The 14,835-nt window shown below is 44.9% G+C and overlaps 1 protein-coding gene across 1 annotated transcript in view; it reads left to right on the top strand.

Moving 5' to 3' along the window:
• Window positions 1-515: 515 nt before the first annotated feature.
• LOC143998019 (uncharacterized) overlaps window positions 516-14,835 on the top strand; it is a 35,987-nt gene continuing 21,667 nt past the window's right edge. Inside the window, exons 1-2 of the mRNA XM_077493807.1 lie at window positions 516-574; window positions 4,333-4,486. Coding sequence (XP_077349933.1) covers window positions 517-574; window positions 4,333-4,486 — 212 coding nt within the window. The 5' untranslated portion in view covers window position 516. The remainder of the gene's footprint in view (window positions 575-4,332; window positions 4,487-14,835) is intronic.

Raw genomic sequence — 14,835 nt, forward strand, 5'->3', positions numbered from 1 at the left:
ATGGGCACTGGTGAGGCTGCATTGATGGGCACTGATAGACACTGCACTGTTGGCCACTGGTGAGGCTGCACTGATGGGGGCTCGTAAGGCTACACTGATGGGCACTGATCAGGCTGCACTGGTGGGCACTGGTGATGTTGCATTGATGGGCACTGATCAGGATGCACTGATGGGAATGACACTGGTGAGGCTGCATTGGATGGGCACTGGTGAGGCTGGGCCACTTGACTGGGCTTGCCCCTCAGGCCTAAGGCTGCCAGCCCTTCCCTGATTATGCCCACTACAAGGAGCTGAGGAGCATAGGAAATGCATATGGTTTCAAACAAGAGATACAATGTAACAATTCTAAAAACAATACAGAGAATAAGCAAATAATTTAGCAATATAAAATGTAAAAACGTATCCTCACAAACATTTTCACCGGTACTGTATATTTAAAGAAGACATTTCTCTTTGTCTCCCATTTTCTTTGGTTTTCTCACTCTGTGAATAATTATTTTACAGAACTACTGGAAGATGGATGAACTGGAAGATCAGATAGCAATAGTTGGACTAGGATGCCATTTCCCTGGAGGTGAGTGTCTGAAACCAAAATATGTTTTAAGAAATGTAAATAAATAATTAAAACGGAGTTCCAGCCATATTTTTTATTAATGAAATCAATTAAAAAATGTTAATAAATGCAATGTCATTTGTATAATTACCTGTATTTCTTTATAGCAAACTTTCTGTTCCCCACTGAGCATGCTCCCTTCTTCCTTGTGGGCATGTGAAGCACAGTAGTAGCTTCTTCCTAGAAAAGGTGCTGTTGGCTACCTAGCATGCACCTTCCGATCTTGTAAATGCGCATAAAGCACGGTGCATGTATTGTCACTATATACTAAAACCCAGATGCTGTCCTTGTGGCTTTTAAAATGTAGCAGTGTGTAACCCTTGTGTAGTTTACTAAAAAAATTGCCTCTTTAGCCGCCTTCACTACCTATCACTACTGCATAGACACTATAGTAACAAGGGCAAGAAAAGCCTCTTTACTCTTTTTAAAGATGGCGCTCATCGCTGGCTTGCATTGCATAATTTATTGTTAGGAAGTAATGCAATGCTGCCCATTGACTCTTGGAATTGATGACAACATCTCCCAGGAACCATATCCCCTCAATGTCTGCCTCTTGTTAAAAAAAAAAAAAAAAAACAGTTTCTGGGCATGTTAACAATGGAGACATGGTTGTAAAATTTTGTAAAAATGTTTGTTAAAAAAAAACCACCCTTGTCCACCCGTGCTTGTGCACAAATGCTAATGCACGTGCTGATCCCACACGCATATGTAAGAAGCACCCTCTAGTAGTGTGCTAGAGAGTTTACGTACATTTAAGCAGGCCTGGCTGGTTACTAGGACTGTTTGTTTTCATTATGGGCTGGAAGTGGCTCAGGGTAGGCATCACACCGATGCCATCAGGACCACCCATTTCTTTCCAGAGGCTTCTAGTGCCTGGAAAGAAAAGTGGGGGGGGGGGAGGAGGTGGAGCCACCTGGGTTGTTTGAGGAGCCTTGATCAGTCCCCAATCTGGATTGGTAGGGGGCAGGTCTCCTTAAATACTCAGGGTCAGCTCAGCTGGGGAAGAGTTTTTCAGTGGAAGAGCTGGATTGGGAGAGTGTGGAGGCTGTCAGGGCCTTCGGGGGGGGGGTGACCTTGGGCCTGTGCTTGGGCACAGTCGGGACCACCTTCAAGAACACATGAAAAGGGTCCTGGACTGGAGAGCAAGCAGAGGATAGTGGGAGAGAGCACTTCTAAGAGACTCCAGGGAGGACAACTGGTCGCAGCCAGGAGGGCTGTGAATGAGCCACAGTCAGAAAAACTGGGAAGGCACACCTGAGAGGACTGGGAGCTTGCAGTCTAAGATAGGTGCAGAATCAGAAGTGTGGACTGTGGTGGAAGGGGTAGCGGAAAGAGGCAGCTGCAACCAGGAGGGCTGGCAGGGCCTAAAGAGGGAAAACTGTGATCAGTAGCCATAGTTAGGGCAGCTAGCACAATGACTTTACTGCTACACCATTGGGGCCTGCGGTCCCAGTCTGCAAAGGGTATTTTCTGAGCTAAGTCAGTGTCAGGCCTAACCAGTTCCACTGGGAGTAACAGTCCGCAGCAAGTGATGTGCTGGTGGAGTGAGGAGTGTTGAGCTTCAAGCACGTTTGTGCTATTCTAATCTTCCATGCAGGGTCCCATAGCTCCCACCCCCCTGGGGTCAGCATGCAGCAAAGCCCATCTCCATATTCAGGAGACCTGGTAAATACTGGCTGGCCCTTAGACTCCATGCCTTGGGGAATCCTGCATCACCTGTTCTCACGAGGGACTATTATCTCTTAGAGTCCTCCAGCATGGTTCTAAATCTGCAGTTCCAAGGTCTAATTTGCCCTGTAGTGTCCTGCTCTAATGTGAACCAGCTGTCAGACAACACTTCTTGGGTGCACCTACCAACTCTCTTGGGTATCATTTATAGTATAGTTCCACACAGATATAGTCACCACAGGGACATTGATATCCTGAGGCACTGTTGGCCACAGATGCAGGTCTATGAGAAACAAATAAGGGTCCACCTTTACAATTTCAAGGTTTTTCCTCCTGAGGAATGGACTGTGTAAAAATAAATGTCAATTTTTTTCCATTAAAAAGCTGTCTGAGCCAAAGAAAAAACATAATTGGATGCCTGGATCAACCATTAAGTACTCTAGAATTAAGATATAATTTGTAAAAAATTGATTAATCGTCCATCAAATTGATAACCAGCAGATGCAGTCCTTGCGACCCTAAAATCTCATACAAAAAAGGGGGAAGAAAGTTCTCCCAAGAGGGCAAAACATAGGACACTGATTGTATTGATTTATTGAATAGAAAAAGTTACACACAACAGTATAATGAAAAAAGAGACTGATTAAAAAGCCTACAGACAGGTTAAAAAAAGACAACGTTGTCATTGATTAAAAGGGGGAGTTCGCAGCTGCGCATGCATCACACATAAAATAACCACATTCAAGCACACACACTGATCACTAGTTAGCTACAGAAGGACAAGTGGTGTATATAGAACGCCTTCCTACATAAGACCAGGGTTATGACAAACACAACTTTTGGTAACTAATTGAAGTTGGGTCAGTTGGCTCATTTGAATGTGGATGGTGTGGAGCGACTTAGTTAGTGCAGAGCTGTCCTGGGATCATGTATGGGGTGTTGATTAACAATCCACAGTGGGATGATAGTGAGTCCCTTATTGAAATTGGTTGGACAGATTCCACCTTAGCAAAGCAGAGGGGGTGGTTTTTCCGATGCTTGAAGAACAGATTTAGCACAAAGTCAATCAATACAATAGTGGCACGTTTACTTCTCCATCAAGTGGGGAGGCAATATGGGAAATAAAACACCATCACTGTTTCATGAATGGATACTCACACCAAGTCCTGTGTGTCCACCGCTTCCATGGACTTCTACCCACTGATCCGACTTTGAGCCATGCTCAGTGTATAATGGAATCCAGCCACCTGGAGGGTCTCCTGCTATGTACGAGATGCCATTCGACGCAGACACGGGCGGTTTCATCCGGAAGACAGGAAGAAAGGAATCGATCATGCAGCGGGCGAATGAACCCCCGTTCAACGTGCTGATGTCACACAGACGCGTTTCACTAGCCAATTACTTCTAGTTTCCTCAGAGCTCTCGTGTTTGTCATAACCCTGGTCTTATGTAGGAAGGAGTACTATATGCCCCACTTGCTCTTCTGTAGCTAACTAGTGATCAGTGTGTGTGCTTGAATGTGGTTATTGTTTGTGTGATGCATGCGCAGCTGCCAACTCCCACTTTTAATCAATAACAACATTGTCTTTTTTAACCTGTCGGTGGGCTATTTAATCAGTTTCTTTTTTCATTATATTGTTATGTGTAACTTTTTCTATTCAATAAATCAATTAAATCAATCACAGTGTCCTATGTTTTGCCCTCTTGGGAGAACTTTCTTCCCCCTTTTTTGTGTCTGAACTACAGTAAAGGTATTCTCCCTAGGCTGAGATGTCAGTTCTAGACAGAAAATAGAATTTCCTCAGTCTCCTCTCTCTCAGTGATTAGATCCCAACTTTATAACTTTGTCAGAAGCTAAGAGGCTGCAACAGGAGGCCTATACTGTATATGTCAGAATATGTGAACTCACATAATCAACAAGAACTGCCTGAACACCAGGATCTACCCACCATCTCAGTCCAGGAAGTAGATGCAGACCCTGGATAATATATTGTTAGATGTTTTTGTTTGCTTATGTTTTAACTCTAATTATGTAATGACTTCTTTAACAGGGGAGGGACTTGATAACTTTTGGAAAGTTATTGTTGAGGGAAGGAACTGCACAAGTGAGATACCAGAGGAAAGATTTAATTCCAAACGTTGGTGTGACCTAGATAATACCAAACCAGGAAAAATATGCACCAGCAGAGGGGCTTTTCTAGAAGGGTAAGTGTATTCTGTAAGGTTAGAGACACAGCCCTAAATTGCTTGCCAGTGAAAATAAATAATGATTATTGTAATAGTAACTGGAAATGAAGGTACAGTAATATCTTGGATTGTGAGTAATGAGGTTAACAAGCGTTTCGCAATACAAGCTATTTTTTTTTTAATCCTGACTCTCTTTATGAGCGTTGTCTCTGAAAATGAGCAGGTTCAAGCCTCTGGGGATTGCAGTACCGCATTTGGCCAGAAGTGCCACTTGAAGCCACTCGGAAACACTCTGTCTCCAAGTGTCTACGAAGCCTCTGCGAGTGTCTCCTAGTGCATCCGAGTGGCTTTGAGCAGTCTCCAAGTGTTTCCGAGTGTCTCCGGCGCCCCCCCACCTCTGGCCACATGTGGTACTGCATACAATAGAAATCACTGTGGAACGAATTATCTGACTTCATTGACTCCTATGGGGGAACTCTCTTTGATATACGATTGCTTTGGATTACAAACATTCTTCTGGAACGAATTATGCTCCTAATCCAAGGTACCACTGTATATAATCAGGAGCAAACAGGAACTTTCAGAAGAGACAAAGGCTGTTCTCTATGATTACTAAATGTTGCATTTCATTACTCTGCACTACAGATACTGTATGTCAAGCTCATATGGGGACGATCACTTTTTTTTAACCACTTCAGCCCGGGACCATTTGGCTGGTCAGACTAGAGTACTTTTTACAATTTGGCACTGCACTGTTTAACTGTTATGCTCATGCACACGGACATTTTAAAAAACTGGCTGCAAAGCTAGCTCCGATGCCTGGAAAAATTGTTGTTAAAAACTTGATTTTTAGTGCTCATGCACACGGACGTTTTAAAAAACTGGCTGCAAAGCTAGCTCCGATGCCTGGAAAAATTGTTGTTAAAAACGTAATTTTTACCGCGTTTTGCATTGGCGTTTTTGCGCGTTTTTTAGCGTTAGCGTTAAGTAGCGTTTTTTAAGAAACACATCTCTTGGCTATAGCAATCAGAAAACAAAGAAAATATGTTGCGCGTTTATGCGCGTTTTTGCGCGTTTATGCGCGTTTGTGCGCGTTTTCCCGCGATTCGCGTTTTTACAGCTCTAGCTCCACGCCACGGAACGCACTGGTCCTGGGTTTTTTTTACAGCTTAAAAACGCCTATGCCATTTGCAGCTCAAAAACGCCTAGGTGGGCATGAAGCCATAGACTAACATGGACAGCCGTTTTTAAGCTGCAAAAAAAGCTCAAAAAAGTGGCTGTAAAAACGTCCGTGTGCATGAGGCCTTAATTGCACAGTCATGCAATGTTTTACCCAAACAAAATGTGCGTCCTTTTTTCACACAAATAGAGCTTTCTTTTGATGGTATATGATTGCCTCTGCGATTTAAATTTTTTGCGATATAAACAGAAAAAGACCGAAAATTTTGAAAAAAAATGATATTTTCTAATTTTTGTTATAAGAAAAATCCAATAAATTCAATTTTAGTCATACATTTAGGCCAAAATTTATTCAGCCACATGTCTTCTGTAAAAAAAAATGTCAATAAGCGTATATTTATTGGTTTGTGCAAACATTATAGCATCTACAAACTAGGGTACATTTTCTGGAATTTACACAGCTTTTAGTTTATGACTGCCTATCTCATTTCTTGAGGTGCTAAAATGGCAGGGCAGTACAACCCCCCCCCCCCCCCGCCCCCCCATGACCCCATTTTGGAAAGTGGACACCCTAAGGAAATTGCTAAGAGGCATGTTGAGCCTATTGAATATTTCATTTTTTTGTCCCAAGTGATTGAATAATGACAAAAAAAAAAAAGTTGTCACTAAATGATATATTGCTCACACATGAAATACATTTTTCTGCTTCTCCTGAGAACGGGGATACCACATGTGTGGGACTTTTTGGGAGCCTAGTTACATACGGGACCCTGAAAACCAATCACCGCCTTCAGGATTTCTAAGGGCGTACATTTTGATTTCACTCCTCACTACCTATCACAGTTTTCAAGGCCATAAAATGCCAAGATGGCACAAATCCCCCCCAAATGACCAAATTTTGGAAAGTAGACACCCCAATCTATTTTCTGAGAGGCATTTTACTTTTTTGCACAAAGTTATCACTCAATGATATATTGCTCACACATGCTATGGGCATATGTGGAATTACACCCAAAAATACATTCTGCTGCTTCTCTCGAGTACGAGGATACCACATGTGTGGGACTTTTTGGGAGCCTACCCGCATACAGGGCCCCGAAAACCAATCACCGCCTTCAGGATTTCTAAGGGCGTAACATTTTTGATTTCACTCCTCACTACCTATCACAGTTTTCAAGGCCATAAAATGCCAAGATGGCACAAATCCCCCCCAAATGACCCAATTTTGGAAAGTAGACACCCCAATCTATTTTCTGAGAGGCATTTTACTTTTTTGCACAAAGTTATCACTCAATGATATATTGCTCACACATGCTATGGGCATATGTGGAATTACACCCAAAAATACATTCTGCTGCTTCTCTCGAGTACGAGGATACCACATGTGTGGGACTTTTTGGGAGCCTACCCGCATACAGGGCCCCAAAAACCAATCACCGCCTTCAGGATTTCTAAGGGCGTAACATTTTTGATTTCACTCCTCACTACCTATCACAGTTTCGAAGGCCATAAAATGCCAAGATGGCATAAACCCCCCCCCCCCATGACCCAAATGCTGTTGCTGTCAAGATAAATAAATCCGCACTGCAACTGAATGGCGTACCTGCTAAGCAAATGATGGTTAACAATAAAACAAAGTAACATTACAGTATAACAGTAAGACTTACCATACCTGCAAAGGTAATACAAAAAAACTTTTTTTAACGCAATCTGTGCCTAAAATATATATATGACGAATCATTGGGGCATCCGCCCCAAAAGGTAGGAGCAAATCACTCCTCCACCACTGCTGCCCCCATGCTTCGGCATATATCTTCTTTTTTTTAACTGTGGTGGTGAAATCACCTCCTACAGCGCTGGAGTCACGACTTTATCTATCGTGGAAGCAAACACTATTCCTGTTGAGATAAATAAATCTGTGCTGCAGCTGAATGGCGTACCTGCTAAGCAAATGATGGTTAACAATAAAACAAACATTACAGTATAACATACCATACCTGCCAAGCAGATACAATAAAACAGTGAAAATAAAACTGAGAGAGAATGATAGATATAGAACAATAGTGAGCGAACAGTAGAGCGGAAAGCAGAAAGCAAACATAACAGAGAGAACAATAGAGAGAGGAGAAAAATACAACCACAACAATTTTTGGCTTTTTTATTTTTTATTTTTTTTTATGTTTTTGTGTGTGTAAAAAAAACTATAAACTGAACGTTGCAGATTAGGGTCTCTCAAAATGTGATGGCCATCACATCTTTCGAGACCCTGCGTACGTGTGCCTATGACAGTATGGTGCTGTACCCTACACTAATACTCAACTAGTGTGTGGTAGCATTCGAAACAGTCACCAATGCAAAGACCATGCTGGTCAGGACAGGAAGGACAATAAAAGTAAGTGTCATGTCTAAATCCGCGCTTTCTACAGACACTACATCTTCTTTGGGGATTTCTTTGGGTAGGGGTACCAGAGAGGACATGTGGAAAATGCCTCTCTTGCAGCCGGCTTACTGCATTTGCACTGGGAGGTTGGGCCAGAGCACCGTCTGGAAACACAAGGGCTCTGATGATCTCTTCCTGGAATTTAAGGAAGGATCCAGTTCGTCCCAAAGCTCTGTATAGCACATGAGCGTTCAGCAAAGCCAATTGAAATAAGTATACAGACACTTGGATTGGTACCCGCAACTCTTTCTCTGGGAGTGGGAATTCCTCCTCTGCCAGCGCACGCAAAAGCAGAATGCAGCATTTCTTGAAGCAAGGTCTGTAAGTGCTCCATTCTGACAGCCCTCTGTGACGGTGGTAACATTTCCGCCATTTTGTGTTTGTACCAGGAGTCTAAGTACGTTGCCACCCAGTACTGGTCCTTAACCTTCAGTGTTTTAACAGGGACCCCCGTATAAAAAGCATAGAGCATGAAGGCCCCCATTTGCACTAAACTGGAAGCGGTGTGGTGGCCTGGCTCCTGCTTATCCAAGATAATTTCATCCTCCTCATTCTCCTCTCCCCATCCACGCACAACAGGGATCCCAGAAAGGTTTAAAGCATGCTCTTCTTGCTCCTGCTCATCCGCCCCGGCACCATCCTCCTCTGACTCCTCTTCAGACTCCTGTTGTTGACTTGTCTCAGATAGAGTAACCCCCCTGGGAATTCACCCAGCATTGCGACTTCCTCATCTTCCTGCTCCTCCATGGCTTGATCAATGACACGACGCAATGCATGCTCCATAAAGAAGGCATAAGGTACCATGTCACTGATGGCGCCATGGCTGCGACTGACCAGTTTGGTGATCTCATCAAATGGCCGCAGAAGTCTGCATGCGTCGCACATGAGCAGCCACTGGCGCGGTGAAAAAACCAAGCTCCCCAGAACCTGTTCTGCCACAGAGTTCGTACAGGTAGTAGTTAACTGCACATTTCTGCTGGAGCAGCCTATCAAGCATATAGAAGGTTGAGTTCCATCGCGTTGGGCAATCGCAAAAAAGACGTCTCATCGGCAGATTGTGTCGCCGCTGAATGTCAGCAAGGCGAGCCATAGCCGTGTAAGATCTTCTGAAATGGGCCGAGATTTTCCTTGCCTGCCGCAAAATGTCCTGGAACCCAGGGTATTTGACAACAAATCGCTGCACGACCAAGTTTAAGACATGTGCCATGCATGGCACATGTGTAATTTTGCCCTGTTTCAATGCGCTAAGCCGATTGGCACTGTTGTCACACACCACTTTACCAACTGTCAAATTGAGCAGTGTTAGCCACTGATCTGCCTGTGAACGCAAAGCTAAAAGGAGTGCAGGGCCAGTGTGGCTCTTGGCTTCCAGGCACAACAGACGCAGCACAGCATGGCAACGTCTCACCTGGCATGTCGAATAGGTTCTGGGGATCTTGGGCGGCGCAGCGGAAGAGACGCTAGCAGCGGAAAAGGAGGAGTCAGCCAAGGAGGAAAGGGAGGAGGATGGAGTAGGAGGAGGAGAAGAAGAGGCAGGCCTGCATGCAATCCGTGGCGGTAAAACCAAATCTACATGGGTGCCACGGATTACATGCTTGACGGCCGTCAGAAGGTTCACCCAGTGGGCAGTAAAAGTTATATACCTTCCCTGCCTGTGTTTGCTAGGTCACGTGTCTGTGGTCAGATGTATCTTGGCACTGACACTGTGTGCCAGAGATACATTCACTTGCTGCTGAACATGGCCATATAGCTCTTGAATGCCCTTCTGTGAGAAATACTTCCTTCCTGGGACCTTCCATTGTGGTGTTGGCCACAAATTTTCAAAATGCCTCCGAATCCACCAGTTTATATGGCAGTCGTTGGCGGGCTATCAGTTCTGACAAGCCAGCCATCAACCATTGGGCAAGAGGGTTATCCGGCGTCATCATTTTTTTACGCTCGAACATTTGGCCCACGGAAGCCTGCCTTTTTCCAGAAAAACGTGAGGACGGCATGATGGAAGGTGGTGTGGAGGACAATTGTGAGGAGAGGGGAGAAGGAGAAGTAGAAGACGAGGCTGGACGGTGAGAGCCTGGAGTGTGGCTTTGTGGGTTCTGTTGCTCCCACTGGGCTCGGTGATGGCAGCTCATGTGCCTTCTTAAGGCGGTCATCCCTAGGTGAGTGTTGGGCTTACCATGACTTATGCGTTGACTGCAAAGATTGCAGATGGCAACACTATTGTCAGCAGCGGACACGTTAAAAAAAGCCCACACTCCGGAGCCATGTGTCAGCGTCCTGGGAGCGCCAGATGTGACTGTACATGGTTGATGCCTCGCTCCTGATACATTAGCAGTCTGCTTTGTCCCTCCTGTGCAATGTAAGTTCCGCCTGCTTCTCCTCTCTATCTGCTGGTCCATATCGCCCTCTGAACTCCCCTCCTCTTCCTCTCTTGTGGACACCCACGTGACATCACTAGACACGTCATCATCGACTTCACCTTTCCCACCACTATAATTAGAGATCTCGGAGTAGGCAGCAACAGCGGGGACCAACCTCCTTGGGCTGATCTGGGTATTGTCGTCAGACTGCTGAGTGGCGGTTGTTGCTACCTCCTCTTCCTGATCCAATGCCAAGAATGGCTGCGTATCGGAAATGTCTTGTGATGGATCGGAAAATAATTCCTGTGACTCAAGCCGGAAGGTATATGGTGGTGGTGGTGTTGGTGGTAGTGTCTTTGGGGGTGCACACAGCAGAGAGTGAAGAGGGTGCAGATCGAGAGGATGAGGAGGATGCAGAAGAGTAAAGCTGAGTGAGCCACTCAACCAAGTCTGGTGCGTCCTTTGACGTAATCGCACGCACCTTCTGCAATTTGCCACTTTGGCTCAAGCCTGTTGCTCCTGCCCTACCCCTACCACCCCTGTGGAAGGGCCTGCCTCTTCCTCTGCCTGTCATTTTTTCAATGACCCTGTGACAAAAGTCTCTAGAGAAGTGTAGTATGTATGTGGAAGAAGGTCTATCACACCAGTTATAATACTTTTTTTTTTTATTGCAGAATCGGTCATCACTCAGCTCAGCAGTCAAGTATAATATGCTTTCTATATTTAAAAGAAAGTATATTATACGTGTACAGCCCTATATACTGTACACCTATACCAGTCCTTAAAAGGACCTTTGTGGACCTAGTAGCTAGTGATTTGCAGACTGTCCCTCAGTCCCTACACTGATAAAAGACAGCTGCAGAATCGGTCAGCACTCAGCTCAGCAGTCAAGTATAATATGCTTTCTATATTTGAAAGAAAGTACCGTATATACTCGAGTATAGGCCGACCCGAATATAAGCCGAGGCCCCCAATTTACCCCCAAAAAAACTGGCAAACTTATTGACTCGTGTATAAGCCGAGGGTGAGACATGCCTGTCCATCCCTGTGTGTGTGTCCGTCCATCCCTGTGTGTCCGTCCATCCCTGTGTGTCCGTCCATCCCTGTGTGTCCGTCCATCCATCCCTGTGTGTGTGTGTGTCCATCCATCCATCCATCCCTGTGTGTGTGTGTCTCCATCCATCCATCCATCCATCCCTGTGTGTGTGTGTCTCCATCCATCCATCCATCCCTGTGTGTGTGTGTCTCCATCCATCCATCCATCCCTGTGTGTGTGTGTATCCATCCATCCCTGTGTGTGTGTGTGTCCCCATCCATCCATCCATCCGTGTGTGTGTGTCTCCATCCGTGTGTGTGTGTGTGTGTGTGTGTGTGTGTGTGTGTGTGTGTGTCCAGCCTACCTGTGTCCCGAGCCTTTGTCCCGAGCCTCCGTCCCGTGTCGTGCCTTGCCTTCGTCCCGTCCCGTCCCGTCCTGTCCCATGCCGTGCCTTGCCTTGCCTCCGTCCCGTGCCCTCTTCGTCGGCGGCCATTGTAAAATTCAAAAGCCGCGCCTCCTCCTTCGCCTGTGATAGGCGGAACACTGAATTTCCCAGCAGCCTGTGTTCCGCCTATCACGGACGTCGTATCATCCTCGTCCGTAGTACGAGGATGAGACGATGCCCGTGATAGGCGGAACACAGGCTGCTGGGAAATTCAGTGTTCCGCCTATCACAGGCGAAGGCGGAGCCGGAGGCGCGGCTTTTGAATCATAGAATGGCCGCTGTCTGTCTGCTCGACACGCTGATCGAGCGGGCAGACAGCGATGACTCGAGTATAAGCCGAGGGGGGCACTTTCAGCCTCAAAAAAGAGGCTGAAAATCTCGGCTTATACTCGAGTATATACGGTATATTATACGTGTACAACCCTATATACTGTACACCTATACCAGTCCTTAAAAGGACTTTTGTGGACCAAATAGTAATAGCTAGTGATTAAACTGGCTGTCCCTGCTCCACACAGCGTCCTGTCCCTACACTGACAAAAGACAGAATGTAAAATGGTCGCCAGATCAGGTCTATTTATAAGGTAAGGGGGTATGTCCAATTGTCCATGTGCTGAAATGTCTCAATTGGCCGGCCTGTACCCCATGATGGATGTGTCATCATGGGTCAAAGTTCTTTCACAATGTAAACGCATATGTCCGCCGCGCAAACAGCGCCAGAAGTCCGCCGGTTTGGCGAATTGCGAACGAGCAAAGTTTGCCGCGAACCGACCGGCGGGCGAACCGCAAGGCCATCCCTACACACAAGGTGTCAACCTATAATGAGTGCATGTACACAACATACACTCAAAGCAAGCAGATTGGGCACACCAACCTCTACATCCACACTCCCAAGACTATTGTGTGAGGCAGTACATAATATCGATATGGGTTGAGCAAATAAATTCCTTATAACGAGTAATAATGAATATAAATATCAAAAAAGAAAATTCTATGTAAGTGTTAGATACTCAGTCACGATGCTTCTCTATCACTCGGCTATTTCACACTATATGTCTCCATGTGAGAGAGAAGAGGAGCATCATCCAACAATAATCCATATACCATTAAAGTCCAAATTTTGTTTAAAAAAAAACAGTTCTCCAAAGTTCATAAAGTGCAAAATGTGCAAAAGTGCCAAAACGTCTATAAATTATTTATTTTTATTTTTTATATATATACAATCACCAGATAATTCTGTATTTGTACCCCCAAAAAAAGCTTTCCAACAATTGAAGTGCACAGTCAATGCGTAACTGGTCTCAGAAACTATGAAGTGAATAATAAATGAAAATAACGCATCAGCTTAAAGGTGACTTTGGCGCTTGGTCAAAAAAATCCAGTGACTTCCGTGCTCGCCCACTCGGGTCCCCACTCACCAGATCCTTGTCCCCCTAGGGGGTAAAGTGCATGTAGTCCCTCAGTGTCCAGCTATTTACATTCGATTCGTCCACCTCCTTTCACTTATCCGTATTCTTTATGCCTGGGATAGTTTTCCTTTTGTTTTGTTAAAGGCTTGTAGTGATATGGTGGATCCTCAGAGAGAACAAAAGGCAGCTCCCATAGTGCAGTATTTTAATGACCAAAATTAATTTATTAAAAAATTCTTGCAGTATACAAATTTACAAAATTAAATAATAATAGTCATAAAAAATATATAAAAAATTATATAATGGCCGGCAGTTACAAAAAAACACTAAACAAAAAATACAGCAGTTAGTGAGGACAGAGTTAGAAAAGCACCTCTCGGGTCCAAAAGGCTTGCCCTGGTGCCACCTATATCCAGCGTGATGCACCCACTATGGCCCGTGTGCTCATCTTGACCCCGTATCTGGTACACTTCTTGGGAAGATACTGTTTGAATGACAAGCCGCGAGAAAACGTAATCAGGTACTCATCAATGCAGACAACTTGATGGGGAGTAAACAAGACTGCAAAACATTGGTTAAAGTGGTTTACGAGGGGCCAAATTTTGTAACGCCGATCAAATTCAGGGTCACCCCGAGGATGACAGAGTTCATTGTCACTGAAGTGCATGAACCGCAAGATCTGCTCGTATCGTGTCCTGGTCATGGAGCCGCATACGCCTGAGGATATGACTATACTCTATTGTAGTCAAAATAGTCTCTTGTCTGGTCCCTCCCTAAGGTTGACTTGATACTTACCCAGCTGATCGATACTTCTTTTTAGTCATGCCTCTATGTGATCCATTCTATTGGTTTTATCTGGATTTTTAGCCCTCTATGGTTCATTTGGCAATATTAGCCCCTGTACACACGGTCGGACATTCTGCCAACCAAATCCGTCGGATTTTGTCCGACGGATTGTGTCCGAAACTGTTGCATACACACAGTCGGACCAAGTTGTCAGAAAATCCGATCATTCAGAACGTGATGGCGTTATTTAACCAATAGCTTTGGTCTAGGAATTTGATCTGAGCATGTGTGGCACTTGGTCCGAACTGAATTCTCTACACATGATCGGAGTATGTCCGATCGGACCAGTTGGTCGGAAAATATTTCCAACATGTTGGAAAATTGGGTCCGACGGATATTCCGACGGAATCAGTCCAATGCATACCACACACAGTTGGATTATCCGACAACACGGTCCGATAGGACACATTCCGACGGATTCTCCGACCGTGTGTACAAGGGCTTAGACTTGTGGGGTGGATTAATTAGCTGTGTGTCTATCTGGCAGTGCTTGGAGACATTTTTTCGCTAGGATATTCGCACATCCCCTGAGGAAGCAATTTTTGCAAAACATCTCAGGATAGTGTGCAATAAAATATCTTTATCCAGTATTATTTATGACCATCACTGTCTTGTTTAATATTACATTTTTATTGTTTCTATTGTTCATGTATGC

Source organism: Lithobates pipiens, unplaced genomic scaffold (genome assembly GCF_037356315.1).
Source record: "Lithobates pipiens isolate NorthernLeopardFrog02 unplaced genomic scaffold, aLitPip1_a1.2 Scaffold_19, whole genome shotgun sequence".
In the NCBI taxonomy this organism is placed as follows: Eukaryota; Metazoa; Chordata; class Amphibia; order Anura; family Ranidae; genus Lithobates; species Lithobates pipiens.